This window comes from Cervus canadensis, chromosome 4 (genome assembly GCF_019320065.1).
Source record: "Cervus canadensis isolate Bull #8, Minnesota chromosome 4, ASM1932006v1, whole genome shotgun sequence".
NCBI lineage: Eukaryota > Metazoa > Chordata > Mammalia > Artiodactyla > Cervidae > Cervus > Cervus canadensis.
In genome coordinates this window covers 87,445,481-87,473,276 of record NC_057389.1, presented here as the reverse complement: position 1 = coordinate 87,473,276, position 27,796 = coordinate 87,445,481, and the positions used below count along the sequence as shown (strand labels likewise).

Genomic DNA, 27,796 nt, shown 5'->3' with positions numbered 1-27,796 from the left:
AACTGAATGGATGAACACGGGACTGGAAGGGAAGGTGATGGAAGACCACAGAAGAACTGTATATAGCTGAGATTAGCGAGCAGGTATCTGAAGATTTGTAAACTCAGCCTCTGGAGTTCTACCTGCCCCTTGGCCTCCCCAGCCTCTGCAGAAAGGTCTAAGCGCTTTTCCTGAGACGTCAGGGCCACCTCCGGGACTGCAGGGGTCGCTGCAGCCACTACAGCCCCTCTAGGCTCGCTCCGGTCCACTCATAGGCCGAGGCGGCCTCTCGGTTAGCAGGTGGGATGTGCGTGCACTCCTCCGCCGGCAGGGGGCGCGTGTGCGCTGACGGGGCCCAGAGTGCGCGTGCGCGCGCGGGGGCCGGCACCGGAAGTGTGCGGTTGCCATGTAATATCCTGGCCGCGCGGGCTCGGGAGGGTCTGAGGCGGCGCCGGGGCGGGCGGAGCTGGCTTGAGGGCGGCGGAGGCGGTGCCGAAGGGGCCCGCTGAGGCGCGCTGGGGGTTGGTGGCGCCCGGAAACCTGTCGCTTGCGCGGTCCCTCCGGCTCGCTGGGTCCGGGCGGCAGGCCCGACTGTGGAAGGCAGCATGTCGGTGGCGGGGCTGAAGAAGCAGTTCTACAAGGCGAGCCAGGTGAGCGGAGGCCGAGGCGGGGCGGGGTGGGTGGGGGGGTGTGCGGCGAGCCCCGGGCCCAGACTGCTCGGAGGGGGGCCAGGCGATGCCTGGCCTGGCCCTGACTCGGGAGGGGACCGGAGGTAGTGAGGGGACGATCTTGGCACGCGTCCCTCGCAGGGTGGGTACAGCCTAGGAGGGACAGGGTCTGCGTGCGAGGGCGCCCAAGCTCTGTCCGCCATGTGGGCTCCAGTCTCCTCCAGGAGGGTGGGCAGACGTGGAGAGGAGCAGAGATGCACCCAGAGGTTGTTCCCGGTCGTGGTTCCCTCGCCTCCTGTCCTTCCTTGTAAAAGGTCAGGGAGGGAGCGGAGAGAGAGAAGAGGAAGAAGCCGTCCAGAGGCTGTCGACACAGAGAGCCCAGGGGCAGGAAAATTTTGTGTCTAGAGCAATTCTTTTTTTTTTCCCCAAAGATGACAAACAGCCTTCTCAGTGGGCTGGGTGCAAAATTGAAAGGGTTGAGTGAAAAGTCAATTTCCCACCTCAGTTCCTCAGACATCCAGTCCCTCTTCCCAGAAACAAGACTGTCCCCAGTTACCAAAGAGAAGTGTACGCCTATTCTTTAAAAAACCCACGTAGTGGTAGCACGTAGAACCACGTACTTGCTGGTTTTCATTAACTGTGTCTTGGAGATCGCACTAAAGTCAGAATTCTCCACCTCGGGTCTTTCTCTGTCCTGGCAGCCATCCTGGGCACTGTGGGGCATTGAGCAACACCACGGCCCCCTCCCAGTCGATTTAGGAGCTCCCCCAGTTGTGACAACCACCAATGTCTCCCCATGCTGCCAGATGTCTTTAGGGGAACCCCCTCTTCTTTCCCCCCTCCCCCTAGAGCCACAGCACTAGAGCCTACTGTTCAATTCTGTTGTTTTGTTTTGTTCTTTTGAAGAGATAAGATGTCATGTATTTCATTTTCCTCTTTTGCTTTTCCTCTACCTCCTCCTGGATCTTTTTAATGGGTACGTGATATTCTGTTCCATAAAGTCAACCATGATTTTTTTTTAACTAGTTGTCTCTTGATGGATGTTTAGATTGTTTCAAGTAGTTTTCTGCCACGAACAGTATTGTCATGAATAGTGAGTATCTCTGCTCACAGGTAGGATTGGCTTTACAGGTTAAGTTCCCAGAAGTGGAACGTGGAATCCAAGATCGTTTAAGTGTTCTACTTGTGATGGACAGAATAGGTGTTTTGGAAATTCCAGGCCCCGTTGTTCACAAATCTGGTGAGAGCTGAGTGGATCCACTCTTCAGAAAACTAGGCAAATGTAAAATTCAGTTTACAGGCTCAGATCCAAAAAGTTCCCAGATTCCTCCATCCCATAAGAATCTTAGGTTTGGAGTTTGTATGGATAGACTCCAAGAAGGAACGAGCAATGGTCATAGGAATCCTTTAGGCAGTGCTGGCAAACCAGACTTTAACCCATGACTTGGAGAGGTCCAGTGGGAGGGAAAAGAAGTGTGTCCCCAGTGATACACAGCCAGGACCTTTGGCCCCTTGAGGGGGAAAGTAATGATCCTAGTCAGGGCTAAAGATATTTGGGGTCTGTCTCTCGACTCCAGGCTAAACATTGGAGGAAGAGAAACTTAATCTAGATGGATTCTAGGGTTGTTGCTGAGAGTACAGCCCTGTGTCCCAGCAGGATGGGATGAGTGACCTGGCCCAGCAAGCCACTACCTCCCACTCTGCCCTGCCTCGCTGCACACTTGACCAGGGCACCTCACAGTGCTGCTCACTATCTTGGACACTGATGTAGCCCCTCCTGTAAGAACTATAGGTCTTGGAAGAACTCCTGGGCCACCTTGTTCCTTCCTATGGACAGGTCTCTGGAAGCCCTCCCCTCCCCACTCTCAGGCACAAGGGCCTATGCTGGTAGCCCGTCCTGCCCCCAGCAGACCCACTGCGATGGAGGAACTAGCTGGGCCTCTCAGGGTGTCCACTTGAGCCTTATCCTCTCAGGGAAGGAAGAATGGCCTACATTCAGACCTGAATGTAGCACTTAGGGGGAGCACTTAAAACCTGGAAAGCTCAGCGCAGCATAAGCTGGTGGTTCAGATCAGTTTATTATCTCGACATTTCGGGACCCACTCCCAAAGAATCGCCACTATGGCCACATCCTCCTCTGAGAGCTACCGTCTTGGCCTCGTGACCAAGTCCGTGTTGAGTTGTGTTCTCAAGAATCACCCTGGCTGTGTTCCATTCCCTCTGCAATAGTTTCCATAGACCTCCACTGTGGATATGGACGTGTCCACCTCTCTGTGTATTTCTTGTCTTGATTTTAGAAACACCTCCTTCAAAAAAAAAGAAACACCTCCTTCATCCTCTTTCTGTGCCCTCAGGATAGGATCGTCTGGGCCAGGTAACATTCCGGTTAAGTCTAATATATATTGAGGTTCACCGCGTGAACATGTTTTAAACCAATCAGTCTCCGTTGGTCTCAGTGAGTCTCAGTCTCAGTCTCACTTTATCTGGCCCAAGGGTCAGCATACTCCCCTTTCTACACCAAAGGATTGTGGGGCATTTGTCTTCCAGTAGGACCGTGGTTCTCAGCCAGGGCCAGTTCCACTCTCTGGAGGACATTGGCAATGTCTGAAGGCATGTTTGGCTGTCAAAACTTGGAGGTAATTAATTGTATTACAGTGCACTGGGCCCCAGATGTCAGCGGTGCTGAGGTTGGGAAACCCTGTTTTACAGTTTGAGAAAAGTGAGGATAATTTTACCCATACCAAATGACAACAACAGAAATCCCTCCTGGGCATTCTTGTGGCAGCTGCCTGCTTTTTCTAATTCTCGAAACAAGAGATAACCAGACATATGCAGATGGACACGTATGTAAAACTCAGCACCCAGACACCACATCTCCCCTACCCGAGTCCTCAGGAGAATCCCAGAGTATCTATTGGCATCTTGTCAAACTTGCATTGGCACCTCTTCCCTTAGGGGTGACTAACCCTTCTCTCTCCCCTTCCCCTCCGTGCAGCACCCCAGGGACATTTGGCAGCATCAGAGGCTTTGTTAGGCTTTGGAGAGCAGCCGCTAGTGGCACTGAGTAGGTAGTGGCCAGGGATGGTTGCTAAACACCCTGTAACACACAGAACAGCCTTCTGTACCACCAAGAGTTATCTTGCCCAAATGACAGGAGCGCCAACGTTGAGAAACCCTGCTGAAACAGGTTCTTGATTTCAAAGGCTTGTAACAGCGTCGTCTCTAAATTGAGAAAGGTGGACGCGTGACAGAGAGCCAGGAGTAGAGAAGCTTGGTTTCTGGCAGGTCTACCTCATCGATGACATCGGTGACAAACCAGCTTCCAGTAGCTGGCACGAGACTGGCCAGTTCTGCACCAGTTCCTCTCTGGTGAAAGCTTTCAGGTCTTATACAAAATCGATTTGAGCTTGAGTGGGAAGTTTGTGAGTTTTTACTTCTGGTCACTGACAGGCTGAGCTGGAGAACGTTGAGGAATCCATAGAGTAAAGCAGAAAAAGAAGTAGGCGTCTGTCCCGGGCCCTCTCGCGCCTCCCCATGTAATAATGCCAGTCAATAACTGTCTGGTCTTTATGCACATCTAAACTGGGGGGAGAAGCCTTTATGAGTCTTTCTGGGGAATAGAGGTGGGTCGAGGAACCCACTAGCGAGCTCCAGTCTCAGAAGCTCACTTGTCATTGTGGTGTGTGTGGGTGACATTAATTTCCACCTAAGCTGCTAACTGGTTTCCTGATCATTCTTGTGGCTGTGCTGTGTGGAGATCTGAGAGTGTAACTAGGGGTAGATCTGGCAGCTGCCTGGAATGCTGGCCTGATTTCTCTGGTTTTTTTCTTTGCCTGAAAGGAGGGAGAGAGTTTGAACTAAAAGATTGATTCCATCCAAGCTAGGAGGGGAACTCATGACCGCCGTATCCCGTAAATTTGAAGTTTGTTCGATTCTCTCTAGGCCCTGTGTTGGTGTCTAGGAGGAAAGATTGAGCTTCCTGGGAGAGACATGGGGGTGCGGGAAGGACTAGGGGACCCAGACCCCAACTTGTAGGAGTAAGCAGTAGCTGGGGGAATGTCAGGGGTCTCCCAGATACTGCCTGCTCCGACCTATTTTTTTTTTCCCAACCTTTTTTTTAAACTTCATTTTGTGGAATCACACTCTTGATTTCCTAGCAAAGTACTTGGCCTGCTGAGTAACAGACATGGGTGATCTTAGGACACAAAAGTCTGGAACTTATAACTCCTTAAGTGTCAGCATGAATCAAAGTATGTAGCCTGCGATCGACAGGTGTCAGGCAAAGTCTGGGGGTGGGGACGGGAGTGGGAGTGGTCTCTGGCCCAGGCCCTTGAGCCCAGCAGCTGCAGGCATTCACCCCCGGAAAACCTGCCTCGGGGCAGCAGACGTGGCTTTTGGCCATGGCCTTGTTCACATGCGGCGGGAACTGGGTTAAGTCCACTCTTACAGGAAACCATTCCGCTGACTCATCCGTAGGAAGACCCTTGACCTCGCAGTGTCCCTGCAGGACCCTGGGCGGAGATGATCCCATCCTGCCTCACAAGCTAGCTGGGTGCAGTGCCCAGCCCTGTGTTGTAGGCTGGGCTGTGGAGCTTAGAAGCAATCCAAAACTGCCCTTCCCTGAAGGAAGCAGGGGCCTCTCATCTCCACCACTTCCCAGGCCTGTCCGTAAAACCAGGTTAACCTGACCTCCTGGGCAGGACCCACTGTTCGCCATCAGGGAGGCACCCCAGAATCAGGCAGCATCCTGCATCTCTTCGTTATTAACATGCCAGGACCAGGGGCTCATCATGTTCTGAATCCACTGCTCATAACTGCTGTGTATGGAGCCTGAAGTTCACTGTGACTCAGAATCCTGGGTGTAGTAAAGGCCAGTTTATCACAGAACTCAGTAGGAGCTGATCGCCCTGCCTCTCTGGGTGTGTTTTGAGGCCAGGCTGTAGGATACTTAATTATACTCCGTGTGCCACTTAATAACAGCCTGTGAGGTGAGAGGTTTCTCAGTATCTCCCTGCTCAGCTTTAGGAATTGGAGGCTATCACAGTTTTGAGACCCCAGAACTGTCGCAGGCTTAGCAACTGAACGCAGAAAACAGTGCCGTCCACCCAGCGTCCCTCCAGAGGCAGCATCCTTCGGGGCCCTGAGTGCTCCGCCTGCCCTTCCAGTGCCCCTTTGTGCAGCCCTCTGTGTCTCTCCTTAGAGGACAAACTGACAGGCTGCAACTGGGCCCTTTGGGCCTGCCATTTGCTTCTGGCCTGCATGTCCCGTGACCTTTGACCCTGGGTTGGGGGCCACAGTTAGTGCTGCCCTGGCCCCTATCTCCACTGTCTCCTCTTTGTTGCCAATATCTTGAGACTGACCCAATCTAGGGAAAATTAGTTTTTCATTTGGGGTGCGCAGCCAACTTCCTCCATAGGGTTTCAGAGGCCTCAGGCCGTTGGCCAGGGCAGTGGGGGAGGAAAGCCCAGTTGTCTTCTGTTTCTGGTTTCTGAGGTTGGGGGAAGGGCAGGGGGAGGTTTCTGAGGTTTAAGGAGGGTTTGATGCTGGAGCCTCCCAGCCACAGGAGGGTTTGGGAGCTCACAGGCCTGTGGAGGCATCTTTACCCACCAGCCGTGCCCAAACCCTTCCCCGGGGAAACGTTAGGGGTGATGTTTCTGGACTTTTTCCCAAGCCGTCCCTGGAAAGCCGGATGGAGGAATGTGTCAGACTAGCAGCAGCTGCTTGCTCTCTGCTCTCTGCCCCCCTCCTTTCTCATCTCCCTCTTCCTCCTTCCCCTCCCACTCTTTTCTCTCCCCACACCCCCTCTTCTCTCCCTGCCCCCCTCCCCAGGGCTGAATTTACAACCATTTCTCCCAAGTGCTGCACTTTGGGTACATTCTGCTCATTTCCTGTTGAGCGGTCCCCCAGGCTCCACGAGCCCAGGCTCCCAGAGGATGGCTTCGTCTTCCTTTTCCACTCAGCTCCTAGAAAAACCTGCTGACTGGGCCCGAGAGGGGGTCACGCGGAGACTCCCAACCACAGCAGGAAGACAGACGTGCGATTTCCTCCAAAGGACCTGACTCAGCATCAATTGCTGCCTCCCTGGGAAGGCTGCTGCCCGGTGGCTCAGACCTCCACACCTGGGTATTACAGTCGTCCAGAGGTGCCGTGCCCTGTCCCGGGTGTGAGACAGCCCGCCCAGGGGCCATTGAAGAACTCAGTGAATATCAGGTGGGCCGAGGGACATTTGCCCTAAATTGTGGGTTGTGAGAGTGCAAAAGTGGGGTGTCCATTTGGGCATGAGAGAGAAGGCAGAGCTGGGGCCTGCTAAGGGGAGCGTCCCTGGTGACCCGGGGTGCCATGTCAGCTCCACCTAGCATTCAGCACCTTCCCCACCCTCCCTCGAGCATGGACAGCACACTCCAGTCCAGCAGGTCTGCTTGGCCTTGTAGCTTCCATCCCTCCCCACCCTTGTCCGGCTCTCCTGTTTGCCCTCAGACCCTGCGTGTCTTTCTTCATCCTTGCCACCTCTTGGGTGCACTCTCCGGAAGCACTTCTCCTCCCTCCCAGCCTCTGGCCCAGGGGTCTCTTGCCCCCGTGCTGCACACCGAGCACATCCTCACACCCGGTACTCTTTCCTCTCATTGGGCGTGAGCTCCTGAGGGAGGGGGCTGCTTGGCGGCTGGTGACAGGCCCAGGTGCCCACAGGTCATGGTTCACTGAGCAAGTTGTTAGGAACAGTGGACGCCTCCCCAGAGCAGGCGTGGGATGGTCTGGTGCCTTGATGGTACCTGTGTGAGGCAGGGTGGCCAGTGAGGCCTCAGGTCTCGCTGGTTTAAAAAATAAGGAACAGGTCCTACTGGTTTAAAAAATAAGTCATCAGAGCTCAGAGGTTGTCTCCTTTGCTTGGAATCTGCTTTGAGGGCTCCAGGCCCAGAGGAACTTGCACTTGACTTTGTCACAGGCAGTCTCTGTTGTCCCGACCCCACAGCCAGATCCAAACTTAACGGGAGGTGCCCAGCTTCCTGGGGAAAGGAGGTCCATGGGCCCAACCTCTCTGGCCTCAGAAGCCTGCTCTCTAGGCCCCTGGACCTCTGAGCTCTTGGACTTGACCAGGTCCTATGTGTAGCCCCTGTGTGGCTTCCACCCTTGGCCGCCTTCTGCCTCTTCTCCTGTTTCCTCCCACAGGCAGCCAGCTTTCTCCCTGTCCTCTGCCTGGCCCCATTGGTGCCCCCTGGACTTGCTACCCTGCCTCTGGGCCTTCTCCTTCCGGGACCTGAGTTCCCTCCCTGGCGCCCCTCACCTCTCCAGATCTTCATCCCCAGTCACAACACGCCCAGCCGCCCTCTAGATGGTGGTACCAGACTGGCTGGCTGGTACAGGCAATGCAGCAGGCTCTCCTAGGCCCAGTACACCTGAGGCCCAGCCCTGACCTTCCCTATCCTTCCCTGTCCTTGCCCCGAGGACCTGGGAGCCTGCTATATCTATCTCCTCGGCATCTGAGCCTGCAGTAAATACTGTGCACCAACCTCAGCCTGGGGCCTGAATTAATTCGTTAATTTGACCTTCAAGTAGACTCACTTTTTAAGTTTGTTTTTAAAAGGGATCTTGATGTTATTTCTTACAATAAATCATAGTAACAGGATCACCACATACAGCAGAAACAAAGCAATGTGATCAATTCTTCCTGGATTCCTGACCTCTGAAACTGGGGTCTGCTCTCTCTTGTGAAAAGAATTGTGAAACCATAAGTTCCCCACTGGGGACTTTGCCTGGCAGTCCAGTGGTTAAGAATGCGCCTCCACTGCAGTGGGCACGGGTTCGATCCCTAGCTGGGGAACTGAGATCCCACATGGCATGTGGCACAGCCAAAAAAAAAAAAAAAGCCTAAAAATAATTTATTTTTAAAAACAAGTGTCTGCCAGGAAGTTTCTCCTAGCCAGAATGAAGGGTACTGGAAGGGGATCATGTCAGGACTAACTTTCTCACTTGTCCCTTGCCTTCTCTCTTCTCTTGGCACCCCTCCCCTGCCCCTTACAGTCTTCATGTGGAGCCAGGAACTCCTGCAGGCTTGAATTAAGTCTCGGAAGAGAAGAGTTCTGGGGTGAGGGTGGATTTCCCGAGCATCTGGGGCGGAGGAGCCCTGACAGTGTGTGGCCCTGTTCAGACTGTGCGCTTAGTTCCCCGACACCACGCTGGCCAGCACAGCTCAAGCCAGTCCCAAGTTCTCTGAAGCGGGAGCAGTCGACTGATGGTTTTTCTCTGGTCATTTTGGGTCTTGGCCCCAAGAGTTAGCAGAGACTTACGGAAGGAAACCGGGAACTCTCACTTTCAGGCACCACTCCCTCCCCATCCCCTGCCACCTGCCTCCCCACTCTGAGGCCCCTTGGCCGACCCCAGCCTGTGTCCATCAACTCGATGGCCTCAGGTCATCAGAGCCTTAATTTTCAGAAGTCCTGCGGCCAGCCCTGGCCTGTCAAGGCCACCTTTTGTCCAGAAGAGGCCAGCCGAGGGAACGGGGTCAAGGATTTCTGTGTCCCCTACCCCTAACTGCTGGCCTGAGATTTACTTTTATCTCCTCTCCTGGGGCATTTCCTCCAAGCTGGGGAAGTCTTGCTGTCCCGCAAGGTCAGCATCTCGCCCCCCCCCCCCCCCCCAGGAGTCTTGGAGCAGCTGCAGCTCCCCACCCATTGCCCCTCTACAGCTCGGTGTGAGTGATGCCCCAGAGGCTTCTCTGAGGTTCCTCCTTCGCCCCCAGCCTTGATGCATTTACTTCATACCTCTCTGGGTTCCTCATCATCAAGCCTTTCCCGCCAGTGGCCTCAAAGGCGGCTAAGTGCTCTGTCCACTTCACCCCAGAGCACCTTGTGCCCTTGGCCTTGGCCGGTGGTAGGTAGGAGGCACTGTGGGTTTGGGAGGCCTCCATGGGATGTTGTGGCAGCGGGGTACGTTGGGGACCCAGGGTGTAAGATGCTGTTCCAGGGGACTGGGGTGGAGGGCCTTCTGCCCGGTCTGAGTCCAGGAGGCCACTCGGCTCCCAGCCGCGCCTGGAGGGGAGCTGACTGCTGTCCAGGCAGTGTGCGCTCAGCTACTCCCCCACGCCAGGCAGCGCTAGTGCGCCATAAAGGACACGTACCTTTTCAGGCACTTGAGTTGGTGCTAAACTGTCTCGGATGTCAAGCGAGAGGTAAAGAGTGACTGGCCAATAGCCAGGCACCCAGGAGAGCTTGAGTAAACACGCGTGGCATAGTTAAGTGCGAAGGCCACGCCCTGATACATCACCATGATGAACTCACCACTAAAAAGTCCACGGCTTTGTTTTGCAAGTTCACACCGCCTGAACAGTGTCCCAGGGCAGCTTTTTTGTCCTGCTCTTTCCCTTCACACTGCTGGTGCCCTTCGTCCACCCCAAGCCTGTGACTCTAGTTCACTTCCACACCTCCCCGTGGTCCTTTATGTGTTGACCACAACACGTCCCTCCCCTGGCAGCGGGCACTGAGGCCACTGCTGCGTTTCTGCTCTCAGCGTGGCAGTGAGCAGTCATGTGGGCGTGCCCCAGGTGAGGTCCCAGAGTTCCTCTAGACTCCTGCTGTGTTTTTGTTTTGTTTTTGTTTTTCTAATTTTATTTATCTATTTATTTGACTGCAAGGGGTCTTAGTTGTGGCATGCAGAACTTTAGTTGCTGCAGGTGGGATCTAGCTTCCTGACCAGGGATCAAACCTGCATTGGGAGCACGGAGTCTTAGCCACTGGACCACCAGGCAAGTCCTAGACTACTGCCCTTTTAACGTGACCATGTAGATTTTAAGCAGGCCCAACCTGGGAAAAAACCACCACCTCTTCAGCTGGCATGACACAGCCAGAGCAGGTTAGCTCAGGGCGGGAGGGCGTCCCAGACCCGTGCGGTGGCTTAGCAGCTGAGCTAGGGCAAGTGTGGTGATGCAGGGTCCTGTGACATGCACGCCCAGTACGGAGAAACCAGGCGTGACGCATGAGAAGACGACCCAGGCCTTGGCCTTGAACGTGGACACGGGAAGGAGAAGGGAGAGCAGCGTGCAGGTTTCCCTGGGAGGCCCTGGGGCCTCGGGGCCACTGCCTGCCCTGCAGTGGTCCAGGAGCCCAGACACTGCCCGTCTATGGGCTCAGCCCTGCCAGGGGAGCAGAGGCTGTCTGGGTATGAGGGGGAGAGGAGGAGGCCCTGGCCCCTAGACAATCATCATCAGGTGACGAGGGATTGGAATATTCTTCCTGCTCCTAGCTCAGGAAGTGGCAACACCAGACATGTGTCTCAAGATGACAACAGAGAAGGAAGATTTGGGGCCCAGGGCAGGGTAGCTTTTCTCCTGCCGAAATCAAACTATAAAGACACCCCGGCTTAGCGGGGCACAGTCTCCTACACACAGAGTGTAAGCATGACTTCTTGGGGTGTGTACTGGCATCATCTTGAAAGACAGGCCAACTCTTGATGTGCCATGATGGGATGGGTGGGACATTCTGGGAGTCAGGGCAGAAAGGCCCCCAGGGTGTTGAGGGTCGGCCAGCAGAAGCAGGAGGAGGTGGGGCGCCCCACAGGCTGGCAGGAGCCATGCTGGGCTTGCTGCCCATCCTCCTCCCTCAAACCCTGTTGCTTTGCTTCCAAGTAGAGCTCTAGAATGTGTGTCACGGCCGCCCGTCAGCAGTACACGTGGTACCGTGAGCCCTCTGGAGTCTGGGCTGGGGGCTTTGGGTAAACAGGGACAGCTGGGACCGCAGCCTGCTGGCAGCACAGTTCACGCAGTGTTCACATGTGTCCTGGTGTGTGCAGAGGGCCTTCACTCCAGAGACAGGGGCATCTTCACATCCCAGTCGTCCAGTAGCTCTGCATGTCCTGCCTCTGAACCGCGCCTGTGCGGGGACCCGCCTCCAGCTCCCTACCCTCTTGGCCTTGTTCTTCCCCTGGGCTTTGCATCACGTGGGGAACAGCAGACTCATCTTTGCAGAGCAGCTCATGGTTCTTGAAGCATGTTCCTAGCCAGACCCCACAGCATGCCATCATCAGCCCCCCATTTTACAGTTGAGGAAACTGAGGCTCAGAGGAGTTGACATTCTTAAGACACAAGGCTGTCTGTGATTCACACCCCTGCTGCTGCCTGTGTCTCAGCCCTGCCCCAGAGCTCGAGGGCACACCCTTGTTCTGACTTGTTGCTGACAAACCTGGTTGGTGGTGTTTTCCCCAGAGGTCCTGAGGGCGGGGGTCTGTTATCTCAGCAAACACTGATCTCCCATCGCCTGCTGGGCCCTGTCAACAGCAGGCAGCTGCTGGGAAGTTAGCATCTGGGGACAGGGCACGTGTAGGTGGGGAGGGGAGGCTATCCCGGGTGCTGTTGGCTGGAATAAAGGTGACAGAGGAGATGGGCCCTGAGAACAGCCCTCCTTTGTGGCCCAGGGCGGGGTGTCCACCCACCACTGGGGCACAGACAGTAATGTCAGGGAGTGTGTGGGCCAGTCCTGCTGTGCCTCCTGAGAAGGGGGAGCTCCCTCCCCCGGTGCTGCCACCGCAGGGGATGGCAGTCGGGACAGGAGCAGCAGGATCTGAGGCCCACCTGGCCCTGGCAGCCCCTCTTGGTCTCCTCATCTTGTGCCGAGATTCCTTCCTTCCTGCTTCAGGTTTCCAGGACTGACTTTGCAGGTCAGAAGGGAAGGTACCTCTGGACAAATAGGGTGGGGGACAGAAGGAGAAGTGGCCATGCAGGGTGATAGGGTGCTGGCATCTGACTCGTGGCCCAGGAGGGGACTGGTCACCTCCCCTGGCTTGCCATGTGCTGTCCTGGGATTGTGACCTACCCAGTTGCTTCTGGTAGCCGCACCCGAAGAAACTGGTCTCAGTGGCCCTGAGTCACCTGCTGTCACCGCCCAGCTAGTGTGCCAGATAAGGGTGCGTGTCTCAGCACCCACTCAGAGCTTCTGTCCTCCCCTCGAGCCTACCTTTGATGATCCGCGAACCCGGGTATGTGGCCTCTCTGGCTGCAGCCTGACAGCAGTTTGGGGGCTGTTTCCCTTTGGCCTTCAAGTCTGTTTGCCTCTCAGCCTGCCGTTTTCATGTCCTGTCCTCCCAAACTGCAGGCGCAGCCCTTTCACGGGGGCTTCTGTCGATAGGAGACCACCCCACTTCAGGACCAGAGTACCCTGGATACAAGGCAGCCTGGGCCCAGCATTTTGTTTTATTTTTGGCTGTGCTGAGTTGTTGCTGCACAGGCTTTCTCTGGTTGGGGTGAGCGGGGCTGCGCTCTATTCTGCTGTGCGGGCTTCTTATTGCGGTGGCCTCTTGCAGAGCACAGGCTCTCTGGTGCTCGGGCTCAGTAGTCGCGGCTCCCAGGCTTTAGAGCACAGGCTCGGTAGTTGTGGTACATGCGTTTAGTTGCTCTGTGGCGTGTGGGATCTTCCTGGACCAGGGATCGAACCCATTTCTTTGGCATTGGCAGGTGGATTCTTTACCACTGAGCCGCCAAAGAGTCCCCAGCTTGGGCCCATCTTGCTCAGACTTTTTTCTTTTGCACACTTTCCCTTTGCTCCCTGGTGAGAGGGCCAGCTGTGGGCAGACCTCAAGTAGAGAGTGGGGATGTAGACAGGCAGCCTCCCTAGGCAGAGTTCAGCCGAACTTGAACTTCCCATAAGCAACACAAAGGACAGTGGTGGGTACGGGAGTTAGGGATGCTGTCATCCGGCAGCTCCTGGGTCCTCAGCCCCCAGTGCTTAGCCGTGTGGAGTGGCACCATGAGGTCAGACCCCCTGTGAGGTCCTTCCTTCCTCCCACGGGCACGAAGTATCAAGGAAGCATTTCTAGTCTTGCACACGGTTCCGAGCACGGATGGTACAGAAGTGCCAGGGTCACACTCTCAGAGCCCAGGGTGCTTGAGAGAATGAGAGTGATGGGTGGGTCAGGGACAGCCCCTCTGAGGAGGGGGCTCTAAGGGGGACCAGATGGACAGGAGTCAGCTGTGGGAAGGTTTGGAACAGAAGGAACAGCATGGCAGAGACTCTGATGTGGGATGAATGCATACCTTTTTGGAACAGAGCCTGGTCCAATGTGGGGTTGGCCTTCAGAGAGGAGGTGCCAGGACTGGTAATGGGAGAAGGTAGCCAGTGGTCAGGTTCCTCCTACCTGGGTCCTTCGGAGGTGGGTGATGGAGAATCAGGAGGGCTTCCTGGAAGAGGTGGCTTTACATTAGTTAGGCTTTTCAGAATGGAAATGGCTAGAGAAGGGGAGACAGCATTCCAGGAGGCAAGGGCTCTGGGCTTTCATCACCTTAGCCTGTTGTCATTGGGGTGCACATGGCCCCACCTCAAGACATGTGCTCTGGTGTCCACAGTCTCTTTTGTGGTCGGCTGTGGCGATGACATTGAATGCAGGGTTTGCTCCAGTGCCTTCGGAAGCCGAACAGCTGTGCATGTGCCTCACAGGATTTCCAAGCCCTGTTTCCTGTCTCTTTCCTGAAGGGTTGCTCCTGCGTCAGCTCTGCCATTGACAAAAAGATGAGTTTGCAGAACACCTTGTTTACTCAAACACGCTGGACAGAAGTTTGCTGTATGCCTGGACACCCACTGGTGGGTCTGCAGGCGGCAGCTCCCCCACAGCGCACCCTGGCTCAGGGGCAGCAGTGCAGGGCGGGTGTGGCCTCGCCAGCAGGACTCGGGGGATTTATGACCTCATTTGTTTGTGGGTTGGGTGTTTCTTTTTATAAGTTTTCATCTGAAGTTGATTTTCCCGCTTGTGTGACACACAGCCCTCCTGCCTCATCCCTGAGATGAGAAATGAAAATGCACGAGGCCAGTTTACACCTGGGCTTTTCAGCACTGGCAAGAGTTCCAGGTGGAATTCATTCCTGAGAGATGAGCCTCAATTGCAAGCAGTTGTGGGGTAAAAACCCTCGGCACAGCCTGGGGTGCCAACTTGGGTCAGGCCCACCTCTCCCCTTCTCCCAAGGAGACAGAATCCTGAGCCCCCACCCCGCTCTGCTCCCCGGATATCTCAGCCGGGCCGTGTGACTTTGGCCCTTCACCTCCCCCAATAACATTTGAGGCAGGGTCGCTCAGTGAGGGTGGGGGCAGGCCCATCTGATCCTCCCCATGTAGGTGGCATCAGGCCCTGGTCGGGTCTGTGTGTGACTGGTGTCCCCCTCCATGAACAGCTCACGGTCCAATATGCCGTTGGTATTCATAGAGAGCTCTGTAACGTCCCTGGGGTTGTGGGCTGAGGCTACCCTGGAGTGGTGGGTGCAGTGTGAGAGACTGGAGTTCCAGGAGGCTCGGGCAGAGCCGCCGGGGCCCCCAACACAGGCCTTCTGCCTCCGGACCAGTGCACTCAGCATGGGTCGGGTGTCATCCTGGTTGGCCATCCCCAGTGTGTTTCCCATCAGTGTCCAGGAACAGCTGTGGTCCTTTTGACTGCCTGCTCCCAGGGGCGGGGATGTGGCCTGATACTCACCGGGATGCTTCCCCAGCCAGGTGGGAGGGTGGGGATTGTAGCCGGATCTTGTGTCCCCGGCACCGTGACATCCCAGCCAGTCTCTGAAGTGAGGAAGCAACATCAGGGAGACACAGGGCAGCCTCCAGAGCAAGGGGACCCAGTCACCCCTGCTGTCTGGCTTCGTCTCTAACACGCACACGTGCATACACACTGCACTGCCTGGCCCTGGGCAAGGTACATCACCTCCTGGATTGTCAGTCTTTCCATTTATTAATTTGAGGTGGAGATGACTCCCCGGTGACTGCAACTGGGCCAGTGAGTGCTGGAGGTCTCTGTGGCTCCACCCCTTCTTCTGGGGTCCTCAAGGTTAACCGAAGGGCCAGCAAGATCACAGGTCCCAGGAACTAGGCGTCTTTGCTGTGTTTTGTGGACACATTAGAAGATGCACACCTAATGTGACCCATCTCCCCTCCAGCAGTCCTTGCTCCCCCCCACCCCAAAACCAGCCAGAAGTGCTTCACCGGGAAGCCGCCCCACAGCTGTCCCAGCACCCAAGGGGGCTGCTTCCTCCCCGACTCCGCCGAATGCACTGGGAGCTGGTTAATCACAAGTGGGAGCGGGAACGGTTCTTGTCCAGTGCTTCTGCTTTCTAGGGGAGGAACTTGGCGCCTTAACAGCAATCCCAGGACCAGCCATCACTGGAGTCAGTGCTCAGCGGGGTGGGGAGGTGGGGGTGGGGAGTGGTCCCCAGAGGAGGCGGGACTAGATGCTGTGGAGCCCTGACCCCAGGCCCCGCCCCTCCACAGAGAACCCAGAGGACACTCGGGCCTGTGGCTTCAGGCCAATGGCCTGTGAGGGGAAAGCCTGCCAGCCGGTTGGGGTCACGACCACCTACATCCTCCCAGCCTTGGGAGCTGCTGTGGGCAGGAAGCCTGGCAAGGCCGACCAAGGTGGGGGTGCCTGTGAGGCTGAGCCAGGGCAGAGCAGGCCTGAGTCAGGCGGGAGGAGAGGCTTCTGGGGTCCACAGGGGTCTCGTGATGGATCCAGGGCATGTAAAGCCAGTTTGAGGCCCTGTGGGGACAGCAGTGTGACCACTGTGGGGGGTCTAGGGACTTCGTCATCAGCCTGAGAGTGGAGGAGCAGCTCTGGATGTGTGCCTTGACAGAGGTGGGAGGGCTGTAGGTGCTGGGCCCCCCAAAGCGTGCAGCAGCAGAGATCGGACTGCACTCTGTTCTGTCTTGGGACCTTGTCCTCCAGCTCATCACAGCCTGGACAGTCCCTGAGCAACTGTCCCCTCCCACCACTGCTGCCACCTCCGGTTCATTCTTTCCAACCACTGGTTCCTGCTTTGCTCCCGGTGCCTTGCCACGTCAAGATCAGACTCTGGATTAAGCCAGACGTGACTTTGAGGGGGTTTTTCTCATGTAACGGTCTCCCCCCTCATCTCAGCAGCATGTGCCAGGCAGGGGAGCGGCCGCTGGGACTCACATGGCATTCAGCTCCCTACCCACCAAGCCAGTCCTGAGAGGAGTCTGTGTAGGGAGGCTGGAGGGAGCACCACAGGGCAGAGAAGCCAGGGGGCTTCAGACTGCGGGAGGCCTGGTCTGACCAAGGCCCCCAGGCCAGGCTCGTCTGCACAGTAACAGCCCACCGCCTCCTGGGAGACCCTGCAGCAGGCTTGTCCCTGCAGTCTTGGGGACCCCAAGGGTGCTGCTCCTGAGCCAGCATGTGCCAGCCTCTTGCCCAAGATGCCACCCTCTCTGCTGAGAGAAAAGCTCAAGCTCCACATACACCCTGACACGCTGTGTGGAACCATGTCTGGGGGTCCTTGTCTGCCCCTTGGGGCCAGATCCAGTGGTCATGGTACTCATTGGAGGGTTTTCTCTGCTCCTGTTCACAGAGCTGCCATCACAAACTGTTTAGCTTTGATCCCTAGGGGGAGAGGAAGTGCATGCCTAGAGGCATGACCTTAATTCCTGGTCTGCTGAAGGAAGTTGTGACTTGACAGGACACCTCCCTCTGTGGGGCTTCACAGAGGGGTGTGACTTCTGCTGTCAGCTCACAAGTATGCGCTTGAGGCCCGGGACGGGACGGAGGAGGCGCTCCTGCTGCCAGGGCACTCTGGCTTCTGCTGCCTGTCTCCTGGGCTGAGGTATTGATCACGACCCTCCCACATGAAGCCTTGTGTGGGTGTGAATGGTGTTTCTGTGGTCCTCACTTCAGTGGCACCCCTCCTTTGCCCTTTGGGGCGGCGGCCCAGCCCCGCACCTCCTGGCCTCTACTCTCAGAGCCACATGGGAGCCAGGCTGCCTAGAATCCAAGCGCCACGCCTGTTGGCAGGCATGTCATACTCGAGCAACTCATGGGGGCCCAGGCTCTGGAGATCATCCCGACCCAGAGCCACTGGAGGTTTGCAGGCAGGGACCGACAGGAGGCTTTGGGGCAGTGTTGCATGGTACATCACCTCCTCAGAAGTACCCTCAGCTCACCTCCGTAAGAAAGGCATCGGTTACCTGAGCTCACCCTCTGAGTCCCTGCCAGCACCCCCCTAGTCAGGGGCCCAGGGCCCAAGCAGAGAGAAGACTCAAGAAGGCCAGCGGCTTTGTGTGTCGACTGGGCAGCAGGCCAGCCTGGCTTTGTCCGCCTCGTGGGCTGTCCAAGTCACGAGACAGAGGCCGTAAAGGAAACTAGAAGGGGCTGTTCTGAGGTGTTTGGCGAGCGGCTCCAAGATGTTAGGAGGCCGGCAGGGAGGGGACCGCAGTCAGAAGGGATGTGGAGGCGATCGCGTCCATCCACATGTTCCTCCCGTCCTGTCCCCGTGCTGGCCTCCCCGTCAGGCATCACTCAGCCCCGCCGAGGATCATCGGGCTGGCCGTCTCTGGGTGTGGGATACCCTGTGCTGTGAGCTCCAGCCTAGACCACACTGGGTGCTGCGGCTCAGCCAGCCTCCCCTGCCTTTACCTCCCTCACCAGAGGGGCGTTCCTCAGAGCCAGCACAGTCTCTGCCAGGGTGTGGGCTCCTCCCTGTGGTGGTCGCAGACTGGAGCCAGGAGTGCTCATGCCCGAGTCTTGGGTCCTGGTGACCCAGCTACGGGGCGTTCCTTGGCCCAGACCCAGGGGATGGGGGGGGCCTGGATCCCAAGGCCCTTTCACCCTCATCGCCTGTCCCATGCCTTTTGTTCCAATTCTCCGGCCAGGGCCTGAGAGTGGCTGCCCCTGGCCCCTAGCCTGGCGCTGGGCTTGGCGCTCCCTGTGAGGAGGGACAGAGAAGTGGGGGCTTCTCCAGCAGTCACTGGCAGGCAGGGAGAAGCTAGCTGGGTGGAGGGCAGGAGGGGGGCTGGGATAGGACGGGGACCTCCACTGTTAACTCAAGAGGTGGTGGCCCCCCAGGCCAGCGCATTGGCTTGCGAGGCATGAAAATGCCAAGTAGGACGCGCGGAGCATCCATCCTGGACCGCAGGCCCTGAGCAGCCCTGCTTCTCTCCCCGCCTCCCACTCCTCTGGGCCAGCCTCCTCCTGCTGCTTTTTTTAAACTGTGAATTCATCAAAGTGGATCGGCTACCCAGGTCACCAAGCCTGTAGATAGATCAGCCGTTGATTTTCCATGTTGTATTGATCAGGATTCCCTGCCAAGATGATTCAATTACAAGGTCTCCCCTTGGCGTGTCCCACTTGTCAGGATCTGAGCTTCTGCTGCCTGCCATCCATCTCCAAGCCCCCCTTCCGGGACTGAAGGTTCTCCTGCCTTCTTGTTCTCCACTCAGCTCCTGGAGCAATTGCTCTGTTGGCTCTTGGCACATGGCATCCTGTGTTTGTGTGTTTTTCCAATGTGCGTTCTCTGTTTCTCTCCCACGTGTCAGATTCCTAGCTCCTGTCCAAATGTGGCCAAAAGCCTAGAATACTGAAGAACACTTGTCTTCTGAGAAAATAGCCCCCTCCTCCAATTGGTCTTTAGCATCAGTGCCCACGGGGCCACTCTCGTGGGTGGAGGTCCTACAGGTGCTCAGCAGCAAGGATCCACCTCTCTCCCAGGCTCACTCCCTCCCCAGGTGCCTGGGACTGGTGTCCTCAGACCACACGGCTCTGCTGCTCCTCAGCGTGGGAGCCTGAACTGGGCCACCCTTTGCCTGTTGCAGCCACTCATGAGCGTGTCATCTAAATCCCACCATTCAAGTCCACATGCCAGCTGAGCCCGGGCCGTCCTGGCAGAACAGCCCGAGTGGGTCAGCTCTCAGGGAAATGAACAGTTTGGGGGTCCTTCCCCCCCTCTGGCAGTGACCTTGCCACAGCTCCGGTGCCCTCAGCTCCAGAGGGCAGTTGCCCTCCAACCTGCCCTGGAGGCACCTGCAGCCTGAATTGAGGGCAGGGCACGCTCTTCCCAGGGGATATTGTAGCCATAACACAGGCCGGGCTTCCCTGGTGGCTCAGACAGTAAAGAATCCTCCTGCCAATGCAGGAGATGTGGGTTCCGTCCAGGGTTGGGAAGATCCCTGGAAGAAAGAAAGAGCAACCCACTGTAGTATTCTTCCCTGGAGAATCCCATGGATAGAGGAGCCTGGAGGGCTATAGTCCATGGGGTCGCAAACAGTCGGACACGACTGAGCAACTGAACAACATCAACAAAACAGGTCAGACCAAACACGTGGTGGGGGTTGGCTTGTTCAGTTTCCCCAGAGAGGTAGCACTGGAGGAACCGGCCACAGAGGGAGCCCCTGTGGGGTCAGAGGTGTGCCTGCCTGGGTGGGTGTGCAGAGGCCAGCAGTGCCCCCATAAGCTGTTGTCACAGGGGCCAGACAGACTCAAGGCCTGAGCTCATAGGGCCACAGAGCAGCCCTCCCTCGGCAGTCACACCTGTTGGCTGGTCTCAGAACCACTTATGAACCTTTTTACCAGGCAGCTGGCCAGCCTCCTCCCTCTTCTAACAGAAAAGACCCTGTCCTGGACCTTCATGGAACACACGGTCCCTGAGCACCTCCCAGGGCAGAAATGAATCCAGGCTGCAATCCGAGAGGCCTGTCTGACAGGCAGCAGCAAGTTCATCTTCAAAGGCTGCTGCCAGGCCTGGCCCCGCAGTTCCCCTGGGAGGCCCCCGCGTGGGCGTCATGGTGGCAGCCAGTGTGGGCCCACTGCCAGTCACTCAGGCTCCCACCTGGCTGCGGAGGCCCGGGCGGCCATGGTTTCCACACCACTGCCGTCACGGCCCTGCAGGAGAGTGGGTAGCAGTCACCCACCTGCTCAGCTGTCCCCTGCACCCTGAGACGACGGGTGGGGTGGGGGGCTCAGTGGATGCAGACAGGAGAGGGGGCACAGCCCATCGCCTCCCGGGCCCCTCTCCCACAGGCTTGGGACATCGTCGGGTTGTGGGGAGTGGGATGCCGACGCTGCGGGTGAAAACGTTACCTCCATGGCGGCGCTGCTGCCCTTGTTGCATCTCAGAGGGTGCGCGCAGGGTCCCTGAGCAGGACTGAGCGTCAGAGTCCTGCCTCCCACCCAGATGGCACGCCCTGCCCTCAGCCTCACCGGGCATCACCGCTGCCTGCAGGTCTCCTGGGGGCCCCCTGCCCCTTCTCTGGAGTGCTGTCTGCGCCTCCTCAGGGACTCTGCCCTCAGCGCCCCTCCCTTCCCTGATGCTCTCGCTGCAGTTGGTCTGTGGCTAGCCAGTTCCCTCTCTTCCCTCTAGCCTTTTGTCATCATCTCATCCATTTGTATCAGTTCCAGACTGTGAACCTTGGAGAGAAGGGACTTGAGGCCAGTCAGCCTGAGGGACTGGAGCTTAGTGCTCACTTGGGGGGTTGGGGGGGCATGCAGAGATACTGGTGGGGACCCAGATGTTCCCAGCGGGGCCCCCAGAACAAGGAGGGCCCATGTGGTAACTGTAGGGGGCTCACAGAGGTGACACTCCCAGGGGGCCTGGAAGAGGCCATGGGGTCTGCCCGTGCGCTCTCCCCTCAGAGGAAGGACGTGGTCCCCACAGGCGCCCGGGCCCCCTGCACCCAGCAGGCCCTCGGCCCGGAAGGTGTGGTTTTGAGCCCTGGTGCTTCAGCGGCCCTCCCGGTTCACCAGAAGTGTCTCATCCCACGTCAGACATCTCACTCATTTCCCTCTGGCAACCACTGAATTTGAGAACGTCCTGTTTTGCCATTATCAAAAGAAGTGAAACTGTCCCATGAAACAAAGTGGGACGCCCGAGAAACACCTATAGGAGAGACACAGGGCTTCCCTTATAAAGTCAGAATCGGGCGCACAGCCTCCACCTGTCTGAGGAAGCCCCTGAGCCAGGCCTGCCTCCTGCCTGTGCCCCATGTCCTCCTGGACTCCAGGGTGCAGCTGCCATGAGAACCCTGACTGGCCGGGGTGTGTGGCTACCCGAGCAACGCCCCAAGACCCTGGGTGGGCAGGGCAGGGATAAAGGCCTACAGGCTGGGCCTGCCGTGCAGCTCTACCTCCTCATGGAGAGACAAGATGCTCAGGGGAAATAATGGGGCATCGGGGTGGGCAGTGTGGGCATCATGGAAGTACCCCCAAGCACACGCACACAGCCCCTTGAGTGCACACCTGTCACCCCATTTTACAGAGGCAAGAACTGAGGCCCAGTGAAGTCAATAGCCCAAGACCACACAGGCTGAAGGCAGTGTGCCAGCCATTAGGAAATTGTGTACATGGTGTGTGCCCATACCAGAAGTGACTTCCGGCCCTGTGACAGTTGGCCCACGCAGGACAGGTCTTCCCTCCCACTTGGTGCTCGTCATTCAGCCTCGGGGCCTGCTCATTACTGGCCCCGGCGGGGTGGGTGGCGGCGGGGGAGATGGAAAGCAGTGGTCTGCAATATTCCTTCCCTTAGTGGCAGTTCAGTGGGAGAGGGAGGTCACAGTTCTGTGAACCTTGGCACCTCACCTGGAGCTGAGCCACAACACCACCATCCAGGCATGGGCACCACAGCCTGTAAGGGGGACCCAGACAGTCTGCTGAACCCTGCGGCGGTAGGGGACACTCTCAGACTGTGGAGCCGCCAGCACAGCCTGACCACGTGGGTGTGACCAGAGAGGGTCCCCCCCAGGACAAGCTCCAGGCCCTGGGTTTGCAGGAGTGTGGGGGTTTGGAGCAAGGACCTCTTTTAGATCCCTCCCCCTGTCATTGGCCAACATGTCCAGCATCCCTGGGAAGCCATCATGGCCATTCTGAACCCTCACTTTCCTCCTCCTTGGCTCACACTCTTTTCACTCCTTTTGTCCCCCAGCTGGTCAGTGAGAAGGTCGGAGGGGCGGAAGGGACCAAGCTTGACGATGACTTCAAAGAGATGGAGAAGGTAATGGGAGAACGCACCTGTCTGATGCCTGGCAGTGTTACCAACCCCCACAGAGCCCGGCCCTGAGCACTCTGGAGTTGGCAAGGCTTATGGGGAGGGTCTAGGTGGGTTGCAGGCCTCCCCCAGCTCTGGGCAGGTAGCAGTGGGGACACAGCACAACCACCAGCAAGGAGGGAGAGAGACCCCAAAGCAGCAGGGGGTTCCCGTGTGGATGCTGAGGCAGGCAGGGAACTGGGAGGAGCTTGAGGGCTGTCCAGGGGCTCCTGGTTTGGCCTCAGGCACCCTGATGGTTTTGAAACTCCACACATGGACTCTCTTTACAGAAGGTGGATGTCACCAGCAAGGCTGTGACAGAAGTGTTGGCCAGAACCATTGAGTACCTGCAGCCCAACCCAGGTAGGGGCACCTATCAGCTGTGAGTGGTCTGCACCCCAACTCCTCAGGTCTCTGGCAGTCAGGAGTCCTCTGGTTACTGGAGCATGAAGAAGAAAGGCATGGGCACAAAGAACTGAAACACCCAGGGGTGGGTGGTTTCAGGCATGGCTGGATCCAGGCATTCAAAAGATGTCCTCAGGGTCTCCAGTTTCCTACTGCTTTATCTGTCAGCTCCCCTTTCTCATGATCCTAGCCTTAAATTACCCTTAACAACTAGTGGTCCCAGCAGAAGAGAGCATGTTTTTCTCTGTCAACTCCCTGGACTAGTGAGAATTGGCTGGCAGGCCCCAGCTGTGTACCTGCCTCTGGAGCATGCAGTGGGATCTCGGGACCAAGAGGGACGCAGGGCTGCTGGGTTCTGTGGTGAAAGGTGAATGGGTGCTGGACAGGCAGCAGCAGCCGCCACCTCCACTGAGGCCTGTGCCAGGGACGGACTGGAGCTGCTGGGGGTGCAGGCATGCCTGTGTCCCCACATCTAGACCTGTCTACCATGCTTCTCTGGGGGTCTCGAGGAGCACATACCCCTCTCCCTCTTGCCCCACCCCACTCCTGCCCACTGGAGAGGCTCCCAGGAGAGGCTGAGAGCAGAAGAGGGGAAGTCTGGGAGGTTCTGGTTCCCTGGGCTGGGGGAGCACTGCAGAAATTAATGGGCAGAAATGGGCAGCTGGTGGTGCTGGCCAAACACAGGCCTGGCAGCTCCTTAAGACCACACCCATGCCCACCTGGCCCATCCTCTCCTAGCCTCTCGGGCCAAGCTGACGATGCTCAACACGGTGTCCAAGATCCGAGGGCAGGTGAAGAATCCTGGCTACCCACAGTCAGAGGGCCTGCTGGGCGAGTGCATGATCCGCCATGGGAAGGAGCTGGGCGGCGAGTCCAACTTCGGTGAGGCCAAGGTGGGGGGGCCTGGATGAGGTGGGAGACGCTGGGTGGAGGGGGCCTGAGAACATGGGGCAGTCTCTGGAGCTTCTCCAGGGCTGGCTGGCTCCGTGGAAGAGAGCAGTCGAGGGTTCTTTGGAAGCTCTGTCTCCCATGAGCACTGTCTACAGCGTCATGGCCATGGGAAAGCTGCATCTCCCCACAGCTGACCCAGTCCAGACCTGGGTGCCTTCAAAGAACTGGGAGGGTGGCTCATGACCAGCTGTCACACCAGCCCCTGTGGCTCCAGGTCAAACTCCAGGGTCCCTTGTTCTCAGTTCTGGCATCCAGGTTCTTGGCTGTGGGGGTGATGTGTGTCTTCACTGCACAGGCCAAGGCCTCCAGTGACAGCTCCCTCCCCCACCCCACGCTCTTCCCAGGCGACGCTCTGCTGGATGCTGGAGAGTCCATGAAGCGCCTGGCTGAGGTGAAGGACTCCCTGGACATTGAGGTCAAGCAGAACTTCATCGACCCTCTGCAGAACCTGTGCGACAAGGACCTGAAGGAGATTCAGGTATGTCCCTGCCCAGCCCCGCCTGGGCCAGATTCCTAGCAGGAGGTGCTACGGGGAGGCCCTCCCTAAGGCCCCGGGCACAAGACCTGACCCCCATCCTGGCCCGCAGCACCACCTGAAGAAGCTGGAGGGCCGCCGCCTGGACTTCGACTACAAGAAGAAGCGGCAGGGCAAGATCCCCGACGAGGAGCTGCGCCAGGCCATGGAGAAGTTCGAGGAGTCCAAGGAGGTGGCAGAGACCAGTATGCATCACCTCCTGGAGACTGATGTGCGTACGTGGGCTGTGCACCCCTCCTCACAGACCCTGGGGGAGCCCCGAAAATGAGCCCAGCGGTGATGCCAGCGTCCCAGGGCCAGTGGCGGACTTAGTGCCTGTTCAGGATGTGAAAGAAAGAAAGTGGGTACAAGAGGACCCAAGGGGCGACTGGCCGCCTGAGGCTTCGGGGTCTCCTCAGGCCCCTCCCCTCCTCCGGCTGCAGCTCAAGGGTCAGGCAGACAGGCAGGGATGGGCCCATGTCCAGAACAATCTGTGAAGGCTCCCTGCAGGAGGCAGCTGGAGATGGGGCTCAGGAGGGCCGTACTGCAGCCCTGGTTGGTCCCTTGCAGATCGAGCAGGTGAGCCAGCTCTCTGCCCTGGTGGATGCCCAGCTGGACTACCACCGGCAGGCCGTGCAGATCCTAGATGAGTTGGCCGACAAGCTCAAGCGAAGGTGAGTCTGGCCCTTGACTTCTCCCTATGAACAGCGGCCCACTCTGCCAGCTAGGAGGCCCAATGGCCTGGGGCTGGGGCCACCTGGGCCGGCCCTTTAGGGCCTGGGGGGATGACCTGCCCCTGGGAAACCCCATCCTGCTGTGAGCAGCAGCAAGGAGGGGGTTACCTCTTCAGAAAGAACCCCCAGGCTGCATGGGGTGGGGGGTCCCAGGAGACAGCAAGACCTCATCACACTCCCACTGGTCCCAGAGGAAAGGTTTGGGATGTCCTTTGGGGAGAGGGTTTGCTACACTGTCCCTGGAAGGCCATTCTCCTCCTTCCCTGTCTCCCTGAGCACTCAGCCCCGAGGGCCATCTCACAGTCAGGAGGCCCCCAGGACCTTGAGAAGGGAAGTTCTGGTGGGGGTGGTTCCCTGATGCAGGGAGGGTGTCTGTGGGGCGGCAGCACCCGGGCAGCCATCACCAGGGAGGCTTCTGGGTTCAGTGGGACCCAGCCTGTAGGCAGCCTTGGAAGCACACCAGGGCACCGCCACCAGTGTTCCCGTGCATGGTATCCCCTCACACAGCCCCCCACTTGCACCCTGAGTCCCAGGGTGGCAGCTGACCTCGACACGCACTCCCTCCCCTCCAGGATGCGGGACGCCTCCTCACGCCCCAAACGGGAATATAAGCCCAAGCCGCGGGAGCTCCTGGACCTCGGAGAGCCCGAGCAGCCCAATGGCGGCTTCCCCTGTGCTGCGGCCCCCAAGACCACAGGTGAGGGGGAAGAGGCTTCCTCTTTGCCCCAGGCCCCTTCTGGGGTAGCCCCCAGCCACAGGGCCAGTCCCCTGTGAGAGAGCATCCCCCCAACCCTGGGATGGGCGCCAGGCCCCACCCCAGCATCTTTGGCCCACCTTGTGCTTTGTTTGCAAGCAGCTTCTTCATCTTTCCGATCTTCTGACAAGCCCATCCGGACCCCCAGCAGGAGCATGCGTGAGTGTCCCACCTGGGGTTTAGGGTTCTTCTCCCCCTGCCTCCCCTCCCCTCCTCCGGTAGAAGGGGAGCTGGCCCTCACTGCTCCAAGTGGTGCCCCAAGCGCTATGCGTTTCTGTTCACTGACACCCTGATGCCAGGAGGCATCGCCAGCTCCTCCCAGAGTCTTTGTCCTGTCATCGCCTACTCCCCTGGGCAGCTGTGGGAGCCATGGTCGGCAGGACCAGGCAGCTGGGCAGGAGGGGAGGCAGCATTGCCCTGTGTACCACCTGGGGCGTGTGACAGCCTAGACCACCCCCACCCGCAGCGCCCCTGGACCAGCCAAGCTGCAAGGCCTTGTACGACTTCGAGCCTGAGAACGACGGGGAGCTGGGCTTCCGCGAGGGCGACATCATCACGCTGACCAACCAGATCGACGAGAACTGGTACGAGGGCATGCTGGACGGCCAGTCAGGCTTCTTCCCCCTCAGCTACGTGGAGGTGCTGGTGCCGCTGCCCCAGTGACCGCCCCTCCGTCCAGATCTCGGCATTCCACACCGCCAGGGCAGTGCTTGTGGCTGGCAGGGCGGCCCGCTTCCTGCCGGTCCAGGGGCAGCAGGGTCCCCGTTTACACTAGCAGTCACCGCCAAGGGGCTCCCTTCCCCACTCCGCGTGGCCGTCTTGGGGCTGGGCAGTGTTCCCCATCCTGCTGCTCTAGACTCTGCCCCCAGCCCACCCGCCTGCCCCAGGAGGCTCACACTAAGGTGCTCTTAGAAACACTAACTCCTACCACTCTCCAGGGACGGGTGATTCCAGGTGGACCTCCTCCTCTCCCCCCACCTCTTTCTCACACACACAGATTCAAATACGTTCTTTCCCACCTCCATCCACACACATACATGCACACTCACATTCTCTCCTGTTTCCATCCAACATTCACACACATGTACACATGTCCTCTCCCACCTCCATCCCTCGCAGCCCAGAGACTTGCCCTAAAAAGGATGGGACTGAACGTTGGTGCGATGGGGTGGTCTAGGCAAGACCCCCTAGCTGAGACTCACCACCCTGCTTTTAAATTCCCCCTCCAGGGTCCCCTGGGCCCGTGAATACCTACAGATGCCACCTCCCTGGAAGGCCCTCACCCCTTCCTTCTGGCTGGGGGCTCACGAAGAGACGAGCCTGGGGGTCTCAGAGGCCAGGGCCCCCAAGGACAGGCCATCTCCCTCCTGCAGGGCACTGAATCCCACACACTCTGGCCCACCGCCCCATCTCCAGCCAAGCACAGGGAGCATCTCTCTCTGGCACAAGCTGCCGTGACCAGCAAACACATACAGTGCGTGTACACATACACATAAATATACAGACACACACGGGACCATGGGAGCCCAGCCTCCACTATGTGGAAGGTCAAGCACAAAGGCTTTGACAAGTGAATGTTCCTGAGCCCTGGCTGCTGGGACCCCTGGGGAGTCCCGGGCAACTCCCTGTCCCAAGCCAGCCACCACACCCTCTGTGGACAGTGGCTCAGGCATCTCCACACCAAGGTAGGCAGCTGCCCAGGCCAGCAGCAGACCCTGGTCCTGGCTCACATTCCTTTCCTCTGGTGACTGATAAAGCCCCCAAGGACACCAGGCCCCCCCTTATCGTCCCTGAGGCCCCCTGGTAAACCAGCATCTGGAGGAGGCACAGATGTCATAGCCTGGGGCAGATCCAAATGTAATCCTGATGTTTTTTTAAAAACGTATTAAATGTCTCTTTCTACAGTCTCTGGCCTGGTGGTGGTGCAGGGCAAGCCCTCCCAAGGGGTCCCCGGCCAGGGCAGGGCCTGCATGGGCACCAGCCTCCAGCAAGGGGTGGGGGTGACTGTCACTTGCCTGGTCGCCAGCT

General features: G+C 57.9%; 1 protein-coding gene across 1 annotated transcript; it reads left to right on the top strand.

Moving 5' to 3' along the window:
* Positions 1-373: 373 nt before the first annotated feature.
* Positions 374-27,675, top strand: SH3GL1 (SH3 domain containing GRB2 like 1, endophilin A2). The gene is made up of 10 exons (XM_043466242.1): positions 374-629; positions 22,309-22,377; positions 22,701-22,773; positions 23,554-23,697; positions 24,111-24,244; positions 24,354-24,512; positions 24,851-24,954; positions 25,587-25,711; positions 25,871-25,927; positions 26,235-27,675. Exons 1-10 carry the CDS (start codon positions 585-587, stop codon positions 26,429-26,431), a joined length of 1,107 nt encoding a protein of 368 aa, XP_043322177.1. The 5' UTR covers positions 374-584; the 3' UTR covers positions 26,432-27,675.
* Positions 27,676-27,796: the final 121 nt, after the last annotated feature.